At 39.4% G+C, this 23,240-nt stretch overlaps 1 protein-coding gene across 1 annotated transcript in view; it reads right to left on the bottom strand.

Moving 5' to 3' along the window:
• Positions 1 to 665: 665 nt before the first annotated feature.
• Positions 666 to 23,240, bottom strand: part of ttll12 (tubulin tyrosine ligase-like family, member 12) — a 34,799-nt gene continuing 12,224 nt past the window's right edge. The window contains exons 8-14 of the mRNA XM_044343777.1: positions 20,299 to 20,493; positions 19,923 to 20,034; positions 8,838 to 8,989; positions 7,629 to 7,710; positions 6,563 to 6,631; positions 4,001 to 4,139; positions 666 to 1,115 (exon numbers count right to left, since the gene is read on the bottom strand). Of these exons, the coding sequence (XP_044199712.1) occupies positions 964 to 1,115; positions 4,001 to 4,139; positions 6,563 to 6,631; positions 7,629 to 7,710; positions 8,838 to 8,989; positions 19,923 to 20,034; positions 20,299 to 20,493 (901 nt within the window). The 3' untranslated portion in view covers positions 666 to 963. The remainder of the gene's footprint in view (positions 1,116 to 4,000; positions 4,140 to 6,562; positions 6,632 to 7,628; positions 7,711 to 8,837; positions 8,990 to 19,922; positions 20,035 to 20,298; positions 20,494 to 23,240) is intronic.

Genomic DNA, 23,240 nt, shown 5'->3' with positions numbered 1-23,240 from the left:
AGAGTTATTCTTTAGATAATGCCTCTTTTTGTGTTTATCAGTGTAAAGTACAGTGAATCTTCTATGTTTCCAGAGGTATCTACCCCCCCCCCCCACAAAAAAAAAACAACAATCTTTGCTGGTTGATGTAAAACACATCACTACCTGGTGCGCCAGTGCAGGACACCAGATTTGTCCAACTGTTACATGTTGGACTTTGAGAATGAAAATTTGCACCACTGCTGCACATCAAACTCTGATCATGCAGTTTTGTAATTTCTTGACTGGTCTCATTACTTCTTTTTTCCATTTGTATTCTTCTCTCTGTAAATTACCTCCTCTTCTAGAGCTGCTTGCTTACACTCCTTTTTTTTAACTGAAAAACCACACATTGTTCCTTTCCTGGCCGAATGTTCTTTCTTCCTCATTCTGAGGCTTCGCTTCCTCTCTGGATTACTTCAGCCGACAGCAGGTCACACTGTCAGGAGGATGTGCCAGGAGGTTGTGAGGCTCTGCTCAGTCCTGGAGTCTCTGTGGCATTATTCAACCGACAAATGAAGCAACAAGAAGGAAGTAATAAACAGGAAGGTGGGCGGAGGGGAGAGGTAACTGCATGCATTTGTTTCATATCACCACAAACTATATGTGCTAATGGAAACATGTATTTAAAACAAGCAGAATTCCAGTTTATCCAAATAGGTTTTTATTGCTGCTCATTTGTACAGTAATTTTCTAGTTTTAAACACTGGGTTGTGTGATACTTTTAGTTTTGAGAACAACTTTGTAAACATTTCATCTGAAATGAAAAAAGGCAACTGGTTTAATGAGGAACTCTGCTAGAGAGGCAGACATGTTTTGTATATGGTAGTAGATGGTAAAAGTAGAAAATGGTATGAACTAACAGATGAACAGGTTACAGAGGAAGTGGGTTTCTCTCTTTCAAAAACAGAAGTACAAACATGCTGTCTGGTGGTGTTGAGTTGATCATGCGATCTGAGTGACAGGGCAGTGCTCAGGCTGGTCCAGGAACAGCGTCTGAAACATGTGATTGTAGAAGGAGGGGTGGTAAAGGCAGGCCCGGGCGCAGTCTGGGCTGAAGTTCAACTCCAGGATCTGAGGCTGCATGACACGTTCACCTGAAACAGGGTCAGAACACACACAAATGAGATGATTTGGATGATCACAACAAAGACAAGTGCGGTAAAAGGTGTTAGTGTGTTATACAAACACAAGTGAAAGTACTATTTATACATACATTTTACATGTATGTACAGTATATTTAAATGACAATAAAAATGCAAGGATTAATTAAATCTGCAAGCAGTGATGATTGCTCATGTCGGGTTGCGCTGCATTCGAAGGGTTTTAAAGCGGATATGCAGTTGTGTTCAGGCTTGGCCCCTTATCGGACGTTGCACAAGGGAGATAAAGATCGCTTCCTGTGTCCACTTTGTGACGCTAGAGAACACACACTAATTAAGATGTTGCTGTATATCATGTGTAGACCCCCTTCAAAAACAGCTTCCTGTTTCATGGTGAACAATGTGTTGCCATGGCAACAGCTTTTGATGAAAACTCAAAAGCTTCTCTATTTAGCATCATCAAGGTCTTAAGGCTTTTCTGACCAAATTTGATGTATATATGTTCAACCTGCTAGACAGAGCTTGTAAAAGTACAGCATCTTTAACTATGCTATGACTATGATTCAATATTGACACACATGTGTTCAGTCCAGGATTCTTATCCGGCATGAGAAATTTGGGGCAGATTGGACGATGTACATTTGAGTTACAACAACTTCATGTTTCATGGCAAATCATCGAAATCCACCACATAGCCATGTCAAGGGTGTTCGATGAAAACAAAACGATGAAAAGATTTCAATCATTTTTCATTGCAAAGGTCTTAAGATGACAATGACCAAATCTGAAGTCACTTGGGTTATTTCTCTGAGAGGAGTTCCTTAAAATATGCCTGCAAATGGCAAAAACTGCACAAAAATTGTTCAGTAAATTCAAAATGGCCAACCCCCTGTTGGATTTAGGGTATGGCTTCGTACTGCTCGGTGCTCAGGCCCTAATTAACAAATTCTATCTTACTTACACTTACTTCACACAGACGATTTGATATAAGCAATGATTTAAAAGTAACAGTTTGTGATCATCAGTGTAGTCAGTATGTACTGATATATGTATATATGTGTGTGTGTGTATATTTTATTTATATATATATATATATATATATATATATATATACACACACACACACACACTGATGTAGCCTGACTATGTAACTGCCTAACGGCAGCCCCTGTTGACTCCAGTAGTGATTACAAGATAGTGGTGCCAATGTGTTTACTTTTTAATTTACTTTTGTAATAAAACCATTGAAAGGTTTACCCATGACATGCTAGAAAGTAGTGTAGCAGAAGTCAACAAGAGCCATTGTCAGAAAACTGACCCAGTGATGTAAGTTTTACTCTCTCTAAACATTACAGCAAAAGCACAATATCGCAGCGAGTGAGGCTGCAGCAGCAAAACCTGAGTGTACTGAATTGGGCAAGGGTGCGTTATTTCCTTATGAAATCAACCTTTGATTTGTAAGAGAAAGATTGTGTTATATCTTCTTTTAAAAGTTTTGCTTCAAGGAATGATGTGAGACAGGCTAGTGACTTTATGTACTGCTCTGAACTGACAGGGTGTTCATGACCTGGGAAGGGTTTCCTTTGGCAACAACAAGTAGTTACACAATATTGAATTCATACAAGGGCTATGTGAGACTTAAAAGACATGTATAAGGCAATAGTGTATAAGAATATATGTGTATGGTTATATGAAGTTCCACCACACAGGCAGTTTTTCACTTGCCGACCTTGTGATATTGCAAATCATCATAGAGTATGCCCTTCTAAAGACGTGCAGACACTGTACAGGGTAAGCCCGATTTTAACCCCATATTGATAAACCCTGACTGATTTTTAGAGTCGTTTGACGTGCAGTTTGAGGTCATGATGCCTGATTAATTGCCTGAATGATCAACGATCTGGTTCTTGGATGATCGGTTGGATTTCTGGCAGGTCAAAAATGGGGGGCAGAGAGAATGATTGCTTTGTTTTAAAGGCTGTAAAACCATTGTTTAAGATACTGCATATAAGTGATGCACTGAGGTTATCTTGTTGAAAACTGTTGCTTAGATGCTACTGTGTGATGTTCTATTGCTAACTTTGTCAGTTAGTACTGTTGCTTAGCAAGGACATACCTGCAAAGATTCTCAGAAAACAGGATCTTTGCTTACATAGGTCACATGTTCTGTGCATGCATGCTTCATGCACTTTTAGAATAGCCTTTTTTGTTATTATCCACTTACATATATCCAACAAAATGGTTTGAATTTATAATGTATGCATGTTCCATAAAACCAATGAAATGCTTTGAATTTAAAATGTACATCATGTGTGGATTGCTGTTAGGACAAAAATAGTGAAGACCGCTCTAAGCTCCAGCTGTATAAAAGGAGATGTAACTCTTTTTTTTTTTTTTAACCCTTGTTGAGATATTGGAATTTGTTTATTGTGTTGAATAATACTAAGTAGATCATTTAGATCTATTGAAAGACAGATACTGATTACATTGATGATTATAATAAGTTACTGTGTTGTTATTATTATTATTATTAATACTTTTTTTGTAGTGATTGGAGACACTGGAAGAAGGTATCCATTTTCAAATCTGACAGCCTGGCTGATAGGAGGTAGCGTAGTAGTCCTAGTAACTCGAGTAGCAGTACTTGTGAATGGTTAAATAGCACCAAACCAATAGGAATGCGACTTCATTGGACTGTGGCCAAGGCTCCTAAGCAACCCCAGATTGACACTTGCGCTACATTCTGGAGTCCATCAGAACCAGTTAACAAGGGATAAACAGTCAAATCATAATCAATCCAATTCCTGGAAGCATTAAGCATAACTTTAACAGATGTGCCTATACCCTGCAGATGAATTAAGCATAGAGCTAATACTTACCATTTTCCCCCCTGCTCCACTTCAGCATGAGGTCTACAGCGTAGATTGCCCGGGATGATGGGTAGGCACAAATACCATATGGAGCTGGTCGAGATGAGGCCGCCTGGAAGAGCTCCTTGAATGCTTTAAACAACTCTGCCTGTGAGAAGTAAGGAAAAGACGGAAGTTAAGAGAAAAGTTGATGGGAGAAAAAGATATAATTAAAATGAGGACCTGAATGAGGACAAAACTGAAATAAGCCCTGTAGTGGAGAATTGCTTGATCACTCAATCAACACACAAAGAGAGAATTGTCAGGTTTTGAAATAATGTAAACAAATAATACAATCACTTTGTTGTGACGCAAATCACAATCTTTACATTTGTTATGTTACTGTAAGTACAATAAAAGCTTGGGGAGAAAAAAGCCAAGAAGAGTAACTTAATTGAATCCATGCAAAGGATGTACAGACAACAGGTGAGGGTGCACGGACCAACTATTTATTTATTGAATTAAAATGTGCTATATTGGGATAGGTATCGTTATTGGGATATGAGATTTTGATCATATTGCCCAGCCCTACAATGCATCATATTTCTGAGAGAGAGCATACCACCTAAATTAACCTTTTTCTTTCTCTGGCAATTTGGCTCTCAGCCAGTTCTTAAGTACCCCTTTACAGATTCAAAAATATCCATAGCTAACCCTAAAGGTTAGTGAAGAACCCTCAAATAGAAACAAGGGTCAAGAGTTCAACTAGTCTAGGAGTAAGGTTTCTTCACAACTAGGGTTGGGCCAATGAGCAATGCCATTGTCCATCGTCGATGGCTGACAGTCATTGACCACTGAGCCTCTACCATCGTAACATTGTGATTTAAAAGCCACGTAAAAAGCCAATAAGAGTAATTTATGTAATTTATGAGTAATTTATGTCGATGTCATCGTCCATTGTGATGTTTCACTGTGGACATCGTCATATGCCCGTTCTGTAGAAATCGCCCAACCCAATCCACAACCATGTATGCCAGTATTACAGCACACAGGTGTGGACCAAAGCAGCATTGGATGACAAAGTGACATTACTAACACATTGAAGAATGAACACTATCCTCTAAAGGCTTGTCAAATCAACACATTAAAGAGACATAGAAATCTACATTACTATGATTTGTCTTACCCCTGGCTCTGACAAAAGTACAACAACATAAACTGTTAAACAAAAGCTAAATAACTTACATTCAGTCACCTATCTCATTTTACACAGCAAGGAGCTAGGTTTAAAATAGACACAGCTTTCAGGTATGTGGAACAGGTGTTGAATAACAGAGTAATATTGACCACTTAGTTTGAGAACAACATTTGTAAAATATATAAGAAATACATCAAATGATAACCACTATTTAAATCTCTCAGGGTCCTTAAAGACAATGTCTCGTGGTTCATGCTCTGGGTTAGGCTAGGGACACTGAATTCTGAAGGGGTTTATTTGTGGTGGCTGTAGGGGAAATCTTATTTCTTAATCTGTTATTCTGATCCGGTGTGTTATAAACTGTAAGAATGATATACTCTCTGTAAGGACAAAGTATGTTTGAATGAACTGTTCAAGTAAATAGCACTGAACTCAATGACTGGTCTTAAATAAACTAATGCCCCTACGTCTGGGACAGTGGATGGAGTTGAACTGTGTGCAGGGGTGAACATCAGGACAGATGTCAAACCTGTACGTGACCATCTGCATGGATAAGTCTGCATATAAGGAAAGTCATTTCAGTTGACCTGTGTTCAGTCTCTTGATGCCACCTTGGTTGACAGAGACTGCACCCTATTTGGCTGAATAGCTAGACTCTGTCTCTGTTTGCTGATTGCTGTTGGTTGTTCATATTAATTTGACTTGATACTCTGTAATAAATTCCTTAAATCTGAGATCAAGCTCAGTGTTATTAATGAGTCTGTAATTTCTTGTTCCTCACCACAGAGCAAGGTATTTTTGCCTCTACAGTGGCAACCTTGATCTGACCTGACCAAAAGGCGTACTCTGCAAGTTTGAGCTAAACAGCTCCTGTAGAAAGGTATACTTTGCATGCTGGGATGTGAATGAGCCAAATCAGCAGTTACTAACAGGCAACTGGAGAATGAATCAGGGTCCAATCTGGACTAACAACAAAGTGCATTTTCTTGATATATGGACAGATAGTAGCTTCTTCAGCACCTGTGTTAATGTTCTGGCCCCCACCCCAGACACATCTGACCAATGAGAGGAGAGAGCGTTCTCACCTTGCTTTTAGTGATGCACTTTGGTTCACCAAACCAAGGTGAAAACTGAACAAGTTTACCAACTCATCCACTGATCAAGACCTGAGCAGACCAACTGTAGGTTTGAAAACACCTGAAGTTTAAGATTAGGGTGATCAGCCAATAAAAGCTACGTTTGAAATTTTGTGAGTTAAAATGGCAAGGACAACATCCCAGGAACTAAAATGGGACTGATGTTCCCATGCTTGAGATGTAAGTTGAGTTCCTTAATTCCTCCAGAAGTTCCTGGAAAAGTTCTTGCTGTTGCAAATGGCTAATGTTTACACTTACTTCCACCTCCTTCCATGGATACTGTGGGTACTGCTTCTCAAACATAGGGATGAATTCATCATAGTGCACCTACAAACAGAAAGACAGTGATTCTTCATGAATGCTGATCAAGCTTTGTTGGCTTCATTAGCTGTTAGTATGACTTTTATCTGACCCTATGTACTTTACTGATTTTGGGTGTTGGACATGTGACATAAACATTCCATAGTCTGCATGTCACCTGATGTAATATGGTATAGCCCTTCTGGGGGATCTTCTAGATACAAACAATGGGTCCATGGTCAAGATTGGCGCTGTTCCAGATGTGGTATGTCATGATACATAATATGTTGTAAGGTAGTTGTCAATCACTTGAGTGATGGCTCCTAATTGAATTAATGCCCATGGAGAATCTATGGTATTCATGTGATATGATACAGATGTGTAACCCTATATAAGTTATGCACCGACAGTGGTACGGTGCCCAGACCATCTTTGTACATGGAATGAACCTGATGGCCATCGTCTAATAAACGTCTTCAAAATAAGAATTTCGCCAGCTCTTCCTTTGAACGATACATCATCACACATCCTTCCTTTCATTAGCTATTCATGTCATACTTACGGTGTGCTGTATGTGACAAAGCAGAGGATAATATCAGTTTCTTTATTTCACCCTAGCCCAAATTTTTTACAAATTATTTTTGGTTGTTGTTTGGCATTTTTGCCTTTATTTGATACTTAGCAGTTCAAATAGACAGGAAACGCAAGGAGAGAATGTGCAATGATATGCCACAAAGGTCCCTAGCCAGAGTCGAAGCAGGCATGTTATGGTTGCCATCATGGAACATAAGGTCAATTAATATATTAAGCAAACATTTTAAAATAATTCTGTCACAGAGGCAACTGACAGCTCTAATAAGAAAAGCTCCAATATAGATGCCAATAAAGATGTGTTTCATATATGTTACCATGAGACATTAATTTCATTGTCACTTCAGTCAACCAATAAATGAGGACACAGACTGCTTTTACAAATAGAAAGTACTAGGGGGAGCTAAATGTTGAAACAACAATTGAAAAGTACCTGCTTGAGCTCCACACCTTCTGCATAGTTCATAACGGTGAAGTGTTTTTGGTAATCATCAAAATGGTCCAAGGAGAAAGGTCTAGAGTGAAGAAACAAAGATGAGGTCCAGGCATGAGAAAGGGATACACTAGAGGTGTGGCCCTAGGGATAGCAATGTTAGTGGGTCGGTTGGCCCGCCACAATGAGCATTAAAGTCTCATAGTGCCGCTAATGTGCTCTTAGGCCGTGTTCAGACCAAAATCAGTCCTGCACTTGTATGTATGTGATTAGCCAACCAAATGATGTCACATTGTGTTGCAGCAAAAGTTGGACCAGATTCAACTTTTTTTGCCAGATCTCTCTGCTTTGGGGCACCTACTGCATCAATGCACTGCCCAAATCTAAATGAATGAGAGGGCTGGTTTTTTTCACACAGAGCTCAAGTCGGTCTGAACAACGCCTTAGTCTCTTTGCAAAAGTCCTGAATGCAAAAGCTATAAAATAAAAAGCTATACATATATATTTAAAAAGTTCTTGTCATGATGACTAAGATGCCTTAAGATGATATTTTAAAATTGATAATGGTGGAAAGGACATAAGGCTTAGTTAAAATAATTTTGAGAATCTATCCCTAGATCTTCTGGCTCTGCATTCCCTGTGAGGGGATTTATGATCTTGGTTTGAAACCTCAGGAAATTAACCTTTGGCAATAAAGTCATCTCTGACCTCCTCTTGCAACATCAAAGGCCAAAAAAATGACTAAGACAGCAGACTTAGGGGCGAAAGGATTTGTCAGAGGTCTTTTCCAATAGTGGATCCTATGACTGAGTTATTATCAGTCTTTCATCTGTTGTTTGCAAGAGTCAAAGTGGAACTCAAACAACCCATTAGCACTCAGCAGGTGTTACACCCACAACTAACATACTGTAGGAGAATGAGAGCGAGGTCACTATGACCTGGAGTGAAAGTCAAATCACCATGACCTATACCGATGCCAAACATGTCAGCCCACCAAACAAACACGAAACATCTGGAATATTGGGAAAGGGGCGAAGTACACCACACACATACACACAGTGCAGAGACGCCCACTCACATTTGGTCAAAGTTCAAGATAAGTGAGCAAGAGGTCAGGCAAGACGTAAAGTAAATAGGAGGCCAGTCTGCTTTAGAATGCTGAGTCATGTTTGTATGTATTTGCATGTATGTATGCTGTATATGTAATACCTATTAGCAAAGCGCAACCAGAAGACATTGTAGGCATAGAGACGTAGAGGCTGCACAGAGCGCAACATCAGCATGTAGCGAATGTCAAACTTCACTGCCCCCACTTCTTCCCTGTTGAACAGCACTGGATCTTCAAGGTACTTACACACCACCTGGAAAACAAAGACACACACACACACACAATACAAAGTTTACAGGAGCAGAATGTGACTTTTGCTATGACTGCAAGTAATACAATTATTCTGTTCTATTTACTTATACTTATGATTGCATAAAGAGAAAACTCCTCATAATGCTAGCAGAGGTATTTTCCTAAACCTGTTGACATAATTTAGCATATTCATACTATGCAATTTGTCACAGCCATAGGGTCGTGGAACTCAACAGCCTGTGTAGAAAAAACACAGTAACAGCATCTGTATTTGAGAGTGAACCACATGCATGGGATAACACCTGTCCAAGACACAGGTAGTCTCCTTTCTGCTGGCTTTCAGCCCCCTTTATTTGCAGGCAAAGTGTTGTGTAAGAAGCGTACATACTGTATAACATTATCTTGTGACAGCATAAAAACAGCGGCAAGGATTCGTGGGAAGAGGCACTGGTATTCTTCCACCGCTGGACTACTTTATACCGCTTGGACAAGGTTGTAATTCCCTGGCCCTGCTGGAAACAGCCATGGCAAAGTCCTGAAGTCAGTCGACAGTTGGCTCGAACCTCTGAGGCCAGCTAAATATCGCTTTCCATGGCCTCCCCAAACTCCCCCCCACAAAGTTTCTGCAACTGCAACCACAGAAGCTGTAGTCCTTCTGTAGGCCAGAGGGACTACAGGAGTGCAACAGCGCATCCAGAGAAACAAAATGGCTGAAAGAGTAAAAGCCTTGGGAGGTAAGAACCAAATGTCCAGCATGTCTAATATACCTTACATGTCACTAGCAGAGAGATGCCCAAAGGCTCAGAGGAAGAGAAGGAAGGTACAGAGGATACAAAAGTAAGATGGGAGAGAGGTTTTAATTAAAGCTTAATAAAGAAGTTAAGACCATGTCCAAACCTAGCCAAACCTAATTCATAAATCAGAACTTTACTTTTGGGTCATACAACTTTTATTCTTCAAAAGTGTTAAACAAGGGCACAGGTGCAGGGGAGAATGGCGACTGCAATGTGATATAGCTCCCTCACCAAACCCCAAAAATAATGGTTAAAACGTGGAAATAAGAAAGAAAATACATTATGTAAAAACAACAGTCTGACGAGGAATGAATCTATGCTAAGGAGCAACAACAACAAAGCAAAACAAACCAAAGCCAATGAAGAAAGAACAGAACTCAAAGGTGGTGTCCACCATGGCAGAGAAAAGCGAGACTTGGACACGTTAACTAAAGAAATCAAATAACTCAGATAAACCTAAGACTTTCGAGAAGATACGGAATGGGACATTAAGACAATTATGCAACAAACAGCGGACTTGTGTATGGACACGGAGAACACAGCAAAGTGAGTGGACCAGATGCATGTGAGCAAGTTTGATGACACCAAGAACATACAGCAAGAAATGGCGAAATATGTGAAGACTCTGTTGCAGTTGAAAAACTTCTTCAGTTGGGCCAATGAGTCTTCAGCTTCTTCACATCTTTTTGTCTCGAAAATAGTCAGTTTAAAACAACTAAAAAATAGAAGAAAGTACATCAAAGCTGATGAAAAACACTTAGTCAGTGTCCAGAGCAATATTAGATTTACTGTGCATTTAGCATAAAACAGCAAACTGAGGCTTGGTTCATGAAGCAAAAACCTTAAACCGAATGAGGAACCACCATCTGATATGCCCTGTAGAGCACCTCCCAATGTGGAGCCTCTCTGAAGGGTTCCTCCCATTTTACAAATTCTAGGGACTTCCCACCGTTGCAACCACTTTCCAATGAATTTGAAAAATAAATACAAATAATGACCTCACTGGAAAGTCCCTGGTACTCATCTAACATTACCTTTTCTTCCGCAATTATTTATGAGCTTGCTTTCACAGTCAAAAAATAAAAGAGGCCTTTATTGATTACACTTATACATGCTGGTTTATAATAAACATTAACTAACACACATAGCCTTTTACTGCAACATTAGTATAAGTTACTTTACCTCTACTTCACCCCACTCCCACGCAGTGCTCATGTTGGCAAGCACCTTACCTTCTCCTTGGTATGTTTACAGCATACTGCTTATGCTAGCAACTTATCATCTCTTTGGTGGGCTTTTCCCCAGACACTACCAGGCTCTTGCTGGCACTTGTACCTACTATTCTTACAACTTTGGCTAAACATCTGTTGTGTACATTCTACTTTATACACGAATCTTCACTTCATGATATGCTCATGATCTTTTATAGTATACATAGACTTTATTATAACACACACACTACCTCTCAGAATTGTACAGAGACCACACATACATTAACTCACTTTGTTAGGGTTACATGTAATATATGCACATATCATGTTGATCATATAAAAACCACTACAACTCAGATTGAGGAGCTTGGGGATCAGTTGCAAAGCAAATCTAGGCAGAATAATCTCTGTATTTATAACATTGAGGAAAAAAGTGAAGGCAGCAACATGACAACCTTCCTCCAAAAAGCTAATTGCTGAAACTCTGGAAGTGCCGGGCGAGCTCAACATTATGTGAGCAAATCGCATACATTAGGGAAAAAATAAATTCCATAAGACCTATCATTGCAGCTTTCATAACTTTGACAAGAAGAAACAAGAGCTCAAAGCAGCATGGGATTAGAAAGAAGTGTTGTATAAGGGTGTACATATTTATTTCAATCTTGACTTCATGTTTAAAACAAGACAGCGGAGAGCTCTGTGTAAACCAGTCTGGGAACATCTGAAATCACAAGACATCAAGAAACACGTCCTCGCACCCGCAAAATTGAAAGTTTTCATTGAAGACGGAACATCTATAGCATACTCAAACCCCGCAGAGGCAGCCAGAGATTCGGAGCAGAGAGAGCCTATACAAAGCGAGCGCAGAAGGCCATCACTCACCTGCAGGCCTGCTGGAGACTCTTGAGAAGAAAAGTGACTCATCACCAGCGTGAATGAACAACCAGAGTCTGCAAAGGAACTGTGAAATCAACTATCAGGTACCAAGACACTAGTATAATTTCAGTTTACATTAAAATCGAGTTACTCAATAGACCGGAGAAGCCGAATATATTGGCAAAAGAGGAAGGAAAGAGAAAAGGACTTTGAGAACAAATAATGGACAATATGAGAGACAATCTGTGTGAAGGATCTCTTATGTTGTCCTTATCTATTATGTTGAGATTTTTACATTGCCCTTGACGTTAAAGTTGACAATCTCTGGTACTCCCCTGCCCAGTTAATGGGTGTGCATGGGTGCATGTATGACAGTGAATGGGAGACAGAGTGCATGGTTGGGTGACTGAGGGTTTTACTTGTATGGAGAAGTGTGAATAAGTGTTATATGCTTGTAAAGTTATTAAAATGGGTTAGAATGGGGAAAACAAACCTTAGGTTAACATTTATAAGGCACTCTTTACAATTTACAATTCCATGTAGCAGACACTTTTATCCAAAGTGACGTACATCTGAGAGCTGATACAACACAGGCAAGGATCTAGTCAGGAGAGAACAATGCAGTTAAGTGCCATAAAGCCTAAGTTCGAGTCCAACAGGACGTAGGTGCCAACAGGCAGTGCACAAAGGCAATGCATAGAGTGCATAGAAGCAGATTTTTTTTTCTTTAGTCCATCAAGTGCAGAGGTGTTTGCAAAAGAGCTGGGTCTTTGGTCTTTTCTTACAGATAGAGAGGGACTCTGCAGATCAAACAGAGTTTGGTAACTTGTTCCACCACCGGGGAACTACTGAAGAGAAGAACCTAGCAAGCGACTTAGGGCCCTGTTGTGGTGGTGGTACCAGGCACCTTTCATTGGCAGAGCATAGTGAGCAGAAGGGAGCGTAGACCTGAATGAGGGACTTCAGGTAGGCGGGAGCTGGTTTAGTTGATATTTTGTAAGTGAGTGTCAGGGTTTTGAATTTGATGCAGGCAGCAACTGGGAGCCAGTGGAGGGAAATGAACAGCAGGGTGAAGTTCCATTTCAGGCTGGTTGAAGACCAGTTGTGCTTGTGTGACCAGTTGTTGTTGGTTTGAACGTACGTGCAGGGAAACCTGCCAGTAAGGAATTGTAGAAGTCAATGCATGAGTCAATGCTAATATGAGAGCCTGTATCAGGAGCTGTGCTGCATGCTCAGACAGGTAGAGTCTGATCTTCCTACAGGGCAAATCAGCATGACCAAGCAACTGAGGCCACGTGAACCTTGAAGGTTAGTTGGTCATCAATCATGACACCCAAGTTCTGGGCAGACTTTGTGGACATGAGTTGAGTTGATTTGAGCTGGATACTTTGTTGTATTGTTGTATTGAGGGACTGGCTGGGATGACAAGGAAATCAGTCAGAGAGGTTAAGCTGAAGGTGGCGAGCTTTCATCCATGCCGACATAAACCACAATTAAGGGTAAATCAAAGAGTCGCAAAAATACTTGTGCGTAGGATATATGAAGGGTGCATAGAGGTGGGAAAATTAAGTTATATTGAAGGAGCCATTGGTCTTTCTGGAGGCATGTTAACACTGGCACGCATTTTCTTTTTTTTTGTAGAATCTAATACAGTATATTGCATCTCTTAGGTGTTGGTCTAAGAGATGTTTTGTTTCTGATGTGGTTTGAGGAAGGTTTCCCTTATTTACATATAAGGCATGTGTTGCAGGGGGTGTGGGCCTCTCCCATAGAGGCAAATATCTTTATTTCCCATTGAGTGGTGAAGGCAGCTCCTGGTATCCAGAAGGACTGATAGCCCCCTTTAATGAAAATAGATTATAACTTGCCAATATTAATTTGTAACAAGTGCAGCATTCCCTTCTTTTTTCCTCTCTCTTTCTCTCATATAGACAATACAGTATTCGTAATAAAGTGATTTAAGAGAAAACAAGTAGAAGATGGGAAATAAAAACATTATGTTAATAATTATATGCATCTCCTGGTTAATCATGACTAAAGAGAAAGTGAAGTAACAATAATAAATGCAGGTATTCATATTATGGATATTATGGAAATGCAAAAATAAAATGGAAATAATAGATGTGAAGAAAATACATTAATAAATTGGAGATATATATGTAAAATATATAAATTTGACAAAATCTGCATATATTTCAGAGAGATAGCAAGTGATCCAGATTTTCTGCCTAATAAAATGGATAAACTACGAGAATAATGGGCGAGAAAGGGGTTACAAGTGTATTTAAAGATGATTACAAATAGTATGATGGACTCATTTGAAACATTAGCAACTAAATTTAATATAGGTAACAATAATTTCTTTAAATAGATACAAATAATAGGCTATCTCATGAAACAGCAGAGAGAGAACATTCAGAAAAGGCATGGGTTACTGAAATTTATAAGCAAAAATAGAAACAGTGAAAATTGTGTAACTGTGTAAAATCTTAAAGGAAACAAAGGTAAATGTGGACAACACCAGGAGAAATGGGAAACAGAAGTGGCAATAACAATTTTGGAAGAAGACTGGAAAGAAGCATGTAAAAGAGTTTTCAAGACAACAAAGTCAAAATATTGAATTTGCCTGGAAAATTAACATGAGCCTTTTCGTAACACCAAAAATCATATCAATATACATCAGGCAGTGCTGAATGCTGGAGGGAATGTGCGGAACAGGAAGCTAACCATGCACACACTTTTTATCACTGCCCAGTGTTGTAAATGTTTTGGGGGGGCAGTTCGGGAGAAAGTCAAACACTTCTCATTTAAAGAAGCTGTTGCAACTGTTCAATATTGTATTAGGTGCCACCCCATAAGAAATAGAGAGAGAAGGAGATAAATATCTGTATACAATAATACACATAGCGGCATTGAAATAAATCACACGGAATTGGCTGGACGTTAAACCACCATCTATTAACACCTGGAAACTAAACACAGGAGAGGAGTTTGATAGCAACTAGAGTAAATGGGTCATGGAAACAGATGGAATGGAACAGTAAAACTCTTCCTCTTTTCCTTTCTATTTTTCTTTGGTTCTGCTTGTAGTAAAAATGTATTAATGTCGCATGATGACTGAAATAAGTGACAAATCTTATAACTTAAAAACCTGCAAAGAGTACAATGTACAGATGTGACATATGAAGAGTCTGGATTCAGAACACAGGCCCAAGAACTCTTTCCCGGCATATTCTTTTAAACCTTGTTTACTATCCTTCTCCTAGAGCGATGGGATGTTACCGATTGGTCAATATCTATACACAGGGGCTATCTGATTGATTTAATATGAAGACAGTGTTGCTAGGAAAAAAGTTGACATTCACACTCTCTTCACTCATTGTTCAGCTGTGCAGAGATGAGAGAGGAGTCAGTGTTTCAACTTCTCTAGCTGTTTTTCATTTTTGGCAACAATTCTGTCACTTTTTATGTGAACTGTAGTGGAATTAACACCCAAAGAGAGCATTGTCAGGTTGTGAAATAATGTAATCAAAAAATACAATCAGAAGTACAATGCATCATATTTCTGAGAAACAAAGCTATCCTAGCTATCTTTTCTTTGCCTTGGCACTCAGCTAGTCCTTGAATACTGTTGTACAGGATCTGAAAATATGTATAGTTAACCTTACAGGTTAGTGAGCAACCCTCATATAGAAACAAAGGTCAAGAGTTCAACTAGTGTAGGAATAGTATTTCTTCTTTTTCTATATCTTCACAACCATATATGCCAGAATGACAGCACACAGGTGTGGACGGAAGCAGCATCACAAAATAACATTGCTATCACATTAAATTAAGAACAAACAACACTATCCTCTAAAAGCTCGTCAAATCAACACATTAAAGAGGCATAGAAATCTACATAACTATAATTTGTCCTACCACTGACTCAGACAACATAAACCTGATACAACACAGACAACACACACAACAAATGAGGTGGGTGGAAAATCTTCAGATGGGCCAATAAATCTTCAGGTCTCCTATAACATATAAATCTCAAAAACTCAAATAGGTTCAGGCTCAAAGAAAAACACTTGAAACTGGGTTTCTGAGTTCAATGTGAATAGATTTACTGTGCATCAAGTGTAATACAGAGCAAAGCGAGGCTTCTTTCCCAGGATGAAAAACCCAATGCAAAATCATAAAACATCATCTTATGTACCTTTCATAACAACTCCTAATGTGGAGCCTATCTCTAGGGCTGTAGTCAACCAAAGAAAATCTTGGTCGACTGAAATCGTACATAATCTTCAACTAATCGATTAGTCGGGGGGGACCGCCAGACTGACAACTTACTACTAACCTTTTCCTCTGCTCCACTTGCATATACCGTCACTTCTCTGCCACTCGCTCTTTCCCACCCGCTACGCAAACACACGGAGTTATGTTACCAGTAGTTTCCTGGGCAACAACAGAGGGTTGACTCACGTACCGGAACAGCGCTGCACAGAGACTCCCAAATGCTATTGATTTCCGAATGCATGGATATTTGGCGTTATTTTTGGCATTAAAAAATATTTTCTGGCCTTGCGGGGCTTCTTGTGATAATTATAGGAGAAACACTGATTCAATAAATGTTCAGTACGTTCAGTAGACATTGAGCACAGTTAGACCAGCAGTCTCAGGAAATAATAGATTAATCCTGGAAAGCTACTGATGTAGCAGTTTTCTCCTTATGAAAGTAACACGGAGATTATTCGACCAATGTGAATTTAGTCGGACGAGAGCATATTGACCAACTAATCAACTAGTCGACTAGCAGACTACAGCCCTATCTATTTCTAGGTCCCACCTAGCTTTTAACCAAACTCAGAAATATTCGACCATGATTGCTAAGTTCATTAGTGACCTTGACGCTCAAACTCACCTAAAATTAAAAAAAAATAGGGCCTGTGGCCTTTAATCAAACATTCTAAGCAAATAATGAAATATCATGAGCACTGACCTTTCTTTGATTCTTTAATAATTAACCCACCTGTGTACTGTCTTTGTGATGCCTGTATATGCTTTTATAATTAACCCTCTTGTGTACTGTCTCTTGTGCTGACACTGCCATGACTACTAACACAAGGGAAATTATTTTTCCACATAAACACTCAACTGTCTCATTTTACACAGCAAGGAACTTTAGAATAGACACAGCATGAAGGTGTGGAGGAAAAAAATGATATTAGAAGTATACTGTTGGCGAAAATACTCTTTTATTATATAAATATTTTGATGATTGTTGATCCTGTGTAGAAGTGTGTTCAACTGATCAGTTTTGTCTTTAAAGAACATGATTCACTCTTGACTCTGTCTATTGACCTCTGTATGTTGTAATCACATTGTTCTGTTTTTTAAGTAAGATGTCTCGCACCTTGTTTGTGTGGGCAGTCTAGTTTGTTAGGAAAGGAGAAGTAGAAAAGGTTATCTGAGGTGCATGATACACGGTGACCCTGATTCCAAGAAATTATAGTTGGAAAGGGGAACTAAATGCAAAAACTGATGAATAACACCATATATGGAATTGCTACTGATTATCTTACAAGAAAAAGGTGTCTGCAGACAGAGGTATGACTATGCACAAATTGCTTGTGTTAATGGTTGTGTTGGGCAGAGGCTGAAAGTATAAAGTTTTTGTGTGAGCTGTTCCAGGTGCTGCTCTTGCTGCAGAGCTCAGGTATGCATATACTTAGTGATTTATTAAAGGCAGCTGGACTGCAAAAGAATACTGTCTCTGATATTTAATTGCCTTTATCACTTACATAGACAAGCTGATATTTGGCTCTTTGGCAGGATCGCAATACTGAAGACTGCTTTGAGAACGCAATAGATGAACACACAAGTGTAACAGGGCATGCCACAACAAAAGCACTCTGTATTTTGGCACAGGATGTGTTCTTTACACTTCTCATTTGCACTGGTAGATACTTAACACAGATCTGAACCACATCAGAGCAGGTGCAGGTGTAGATGCTAGTTGCCAAGAACTGAAGTCACCAACTCAGATGTTGTGGTTTGATTGTCTATACCTATGGCTATGATTGGTCTAATTCTAAGAAAGCGTTGCTAAGGAAGTAACTGACTTGCTTGTATTACCTCATTGTCCCATATAAGCCTCCTTGGTTAACCTTTGTCCTTGAGAAATATTCATTTCTGAGAACTGGAAATCCAGTAAAACAAGATACATCATGACCTTGGTGATAAAAGGAATGGTTATCAGGTCCTAGAAACTACCACATGATTTCCCACAGGAAACCTTTATCAAAATTGTATGTTCAGAAAGCAACATTTGGTGAAACACTGGATCATATCTGGACATGTCCTAAGTTAGTAACAGAACTCTCTGGTAGCTGAGTTGTTTGTGTCACGTAGTTACCTACCTATCACGCCATCTGTTGCAAGTCATCTGATGAAGGATTTTATTCCCTTATTATATGTTAGCCTACAACTCTTCACTATGGCTGCTGCAAATCAAGCTCAATGGTCTTCCCTTGGGCAAAACGGATGCTAATTTTTCAGTCCACTCATCCTTAAACACAGAGTTTTCATTGTTAACCTTTCTTTTTTTGTATAGGCTGGTTTTGAACAAGCCATAAGGTGACTTTATCCTCCTTCAGATGCTTGCTTGTTGGAGAAACCCCTTCCCAACTGCGTGTCAGCAGGGGCGGTGCAAGGCCATTTCTGTCACTTTCCGACACTGACAAGCCGACATTCACACCCTCTTCACTCATTGTTCAGCTGTGTGGAGCTAAGCTGATCAATGGTGAGGTTTAAACTTCTCTGGATCTTTTTCATTCTTGATAGAACTATTTCTTTCTTTCACTTTTTATGTGAACAACAGAGATCAAACACTATGAATGTCTTCCAAGAGAGACTGTCTGAAAATATGCTCTTATCCCCATATGTAAACAATAACACGTCTCACTCTGCCTTGGAGTGAGGCCATTCAGAGTTTGTCACACTGCAGAAAAATGTGTTATTAACCACCCAGCCAAATTTAAATGATTAAAAAATTTAAAAAATCGCCCAGTATATAAAATTAGGTTTCAAAATCCTGGAAAAATAAGCAGTATTCTTTGCTCTGAAATGCTGGTGGTGTGTCCATTGAAGACGCTGAAAGCACGGCCCAACTGAGCAGCCTCTGAGTTAACAACGCTCATACCAAACTCCCATATAAAATACCCAATTTAGAGAGGTTGAAGGCAAGCAACATTGATGATATTTTAAAAATAAAATAATGTTAGGAGCCGCTGTTTAATTCAGCACATATTTTGTAGGTAAATGTGTTGACTTGTTTCAGTAAAAATGTAATTTAAATGACTACTTAACAAGCGATCCATCACCAATCATCATTACGTTAAATTGTTGTTTCTTTTCAATGGAGTCTGGTGAAGTTCAATTAGCTGAATGTGTTAACTGTCACAATTTGGCTCTTTTTGGGAGCAGGACCACTATACTGAAGATCGGTGTGATAATCCTGCTTGGAGGATGCAAAAGATGAACACATACAGCAAGTGTAACAGGGCATGCCACAACTAAAGCACAAGTCTCTATATTTTGGCACAGGATGTGTTCTTTACACTTCTCATTTTAAACAGTCAGATATTTTACATAGATCTGAACCACAGCAGAGTAGGAGTATGGTGTATTGCATAAAACGTGTCATAGTTTTCAAGAACTGAAGTTACCAACTCAGATGTTGCGGTTTGATTGCCACAGCAACGTCTTTGCACAGGATGTTGTCTTCACGTCTCTTATGGCATTATGTACCAAGAAACACCAGTTTCCAACCACTGGTGGCAACATCTTGTTTCCATGGGCTGAACAGAAAAGTTCAGCAGTCATGGTTTAGCTGTTATGGCAAGTACTTACCAATGGAACAAGATGTTACATAACTCATAATGGTTTTGAGGTAAATGCTGAACATCAACTCATTTTGAGTAGCATTTGTGATTAAGTCAGCTAAATGTAGACGTGGCCTTAGGCAAGCTGTTGTCATGATGTCTGTCTGTGTATGTGTTGGTACCTTTGGTGTACTCTCTCTCTGTCTGATTATGTAGTCCAGGTTGTTAGTGATGTGTGTGTCCAGTCCACGGGCCAAGTTCCAGGGCTTACAGATCCAGTGGTTATCCTCCCCCCTGGAACATACACCAAGACAACTTTTGAGAAGTTGTCTAACATCGAACTTCCAGGGACCAGTGACACATTACATCAGCAACGACAAAAGAATTTCACTTTATCTTCAAGTGGTGCCTGAAAAACTAGAGTCGGACGTACAACTTAACAATCTTGTTGTAGTGCTCATCAGACCAGCAACACATTCTTGGTTATATTCAAATATTCAGTATCAGTAAAATATCAGTACAATATTCAGAGATTACTAAAAAACATATGATTCCAACCTCTGTTGTCTCAGTTGGTAATGCCTGGTGAACTGCGGCAGCTCTGTCTGGAGGTTGAAGGTCTCTGGTAGCCAATAAGGTGCCAGGCCACCGTTCACTCTCCGGGCAATGGCAGCCAGGCAGTCCTTCACAGTGACAAGGCTCTCACAGGGAAACTGGTTAAGCATGACATGAGGTCGCTCCTCGCTCAGCTTCCTGTCAGAGAGGAAAATCAAAGTCTAATTGGAGTTTCAGAAAAGTTAATAACCGATTGTATCAACAAAAAAGGGTGTGTCCAGACAGAAGGCGGAGCGAATTTTAGGCACGGTGTGATTACATACAAAGTCAATGCAAAGATGTGAGTAGATGTGAAATTGCCCAGGACGGTGCTAATCGACACAAATATGCAAAAAAAAAAAAAAAAAATTCACATATAGATTATTTCATAAATTTAAGCAAGCTATACTTCAAAGTTTCCGGTGAGCTCTGAGTTCAGTCAGAAGCTGAACTGAACACACAGGGCCCTATTTTAACGATCTAAAGCACACCGTCTAAAGCGCGCTGCACAATTGCATTGAGGGTGTGTCCAAAACCACTTTTACTATTTTAATGGCAGAAAAATGGTTGATGCACCAGGTGCATGGTTCAGAGGGGTTGTCCATAGTCTCCTAATTAATCATGGGTGTGTTTTTGGCGTAACATGCAATAAACCAATCACAGTGTCATCTCCCATTCCCTTTAAGAGCCAGGTGCGCTTGCACCTTAGCAGATTGCTATTATGATGGCGCATTTGCCAAGCAGTAAGAAGGAATGCTTCTCTGCAGAGGAAATGGATCTGCTCATGCACAAAGGGGAAGCGCATGATCCATAACGAGCACACTGCTGCTCCTGGACCCCCCTGTGGTCAGCCCCAGACCACCAGTTTAAGATCCTCTTCATTAATTCGTTTGGTTTTTGAAAAGGTTAATTTTTTTAAATTACAACTTTGGTTTCTTGAAAATCGTTTTGTTCAGTCATGGAGTAACAGGCCAAATCAGCAGAGTTTTAAATGCTGAAAGTATGGAAACCTGATCACTGTACTCTCAAAAATGTTAAAGAATATTTGTTAAATATTGTTCAAAAATTAAATCATCATCAACACAGTTATCAGGACTTGATCAGCTCTCCAAGGTTCTGATCCTGCTGCTGGCAGCAGCTAGAAGCTGTGCAGATTTATTTCCTTCTTTAGTTTAATCATTGTTTTCACCTCATTTATTTCCTCATGTGTTCCTCATGTCATCATGTATTGATGCTGCAGGAAAGTCGATCTGTGTCTGATCAGCTGTCTGTCTGTTTAAATACCTACGTGCATTGCCACGATTTGGTCAAATAATTAAACAATTTAATCCATCATTACTGCAATTAGTTAATTCTGATAAATACTATGACTAAGCATTATGACATGTATTTTAAAAATATATCAATATTCACAATAATAATCTTTCACATTGTAATTCTTTTATTTGTTACCTTTTGCATGTTTGTGTGCTGCTGCGCGTCCTGTGTGTGTAACAAGCAGAGTGCATGTTGTGCACCCGCCTGTGTAGGCGCATATTACTGTCCTGATAATGTGCCCTTAAAATAACAGTGAAACACTGCACCATTGACTTCAGACCAGGTTTTTGTTGGTCAATAGCGCAATCGCTCTCTGCTGCCTCAAGATAGTAATGCGCCAACAATGCACCTGACCACACCTTACTTTTAGACCAACATGCCCATGGGCGCACTGATGGGCGCAAGTGTCATTGCCATTTTAACAATGTGGGCGCTGGACAGGAAAATGACAACTAGAATCAAGCATAAACCAACCCTAACTGTTGCCTGCCTCCTGTAATTAATTTCAGACGCCCAATCCACTTTGAAGTGTCCGTCTCTCTCTAACGCAGGCCTAAAGTGTGCTCTATGAGTTGTATGACAGAAAAAACAGAATAAAAATGAAAATTATAAAAAAGGTGGTTAGGACATCCGTAAGTGAAAATATATTTGCACCTCAGTACAGAAATGATGATGAGATTATTAAATATGAAGAGTCAAAGACACTCCTGCACGGATGATCAGTAACCTAACGTTAGAGTCATATTGGAATATGAATAACCAGGTTTCTAATGTTTCATATCCGCCCTGAATATGATTAAAACCAGACATAACAGGGACTAGTGTGACAGACTAGTGTGTGTGTAAAGGTACTAACTGACAGATTACACAGAAGTTTAGTGAAATTGAATAAAATTCCATTTGAAATAATAAATCACATCACATTTTCTCCATGTCCTAGGTAATATCAATGGCTTGATTTGTCCAACTTACAGTCCAAAACCCAAGATATTCACCTTATACTGATATAAAAGAAAGAAATGTGGTGATGCTAGAACCAGATGATTTTTTGGCATTTAAAAAAACATAGTGATAAGTGAACAATTGAATTCAGACACAGCCTGGCTCTGTGGATGAATAATTAAACTGGATTATCTATAATAATTCTGCTTCATACATACCAATCACTCGTATAGGACAGATTACCATAATAGTATGAACAGTATGAAGAGCAGACTTATGACATATTTAACTGCTGCAAATATCTTGTGGTGGAAAAATTGCCTTTATCACTCAAGAAAACACACAGACACAAGGAGCACTGGCAGTTGAAGTAGTGTAATCAAAAACACAATGCATTATATTTCTGGAGAGAGAAACATATCCAATGTCACTGGCTAAGATCAACATCTCTCTCTGCCATTTGCAGCCAGATCTTAAATACCCTCCGACAAAAGCAAGACTACTTTGCATTCCACCTAAGTTTCAAAATATAACAAGGGTCAGAGTTCAGTTAGTCACAGGGTTAGAGTGTCTGTAAACTGAAACTGAAACTCAGAAACACATACAGGGCTCCATGCTTCAAATACCTGCCTACATGTGACATCTGA

The sequence above is a fragment of the Thunnus albacares genome, chromosome 23, assembly GCF_914725855.1.
Source record: "Thunnus albacares chromosome 23, fThuAlb1.1, whole genome shotgun sequence".
Classification (NCBI taxonomy): domain Eukaryota; kingdom Metazoa; phylum Chordata; class Actinopteri; order Scombriformes; family Scombridae; genus Thunnus; species Thunnus albacares.
Note: the sequence above shows the minus strand (reverse complement) of the source record. Positions and strands in the feature narration are given on the sequence as shown.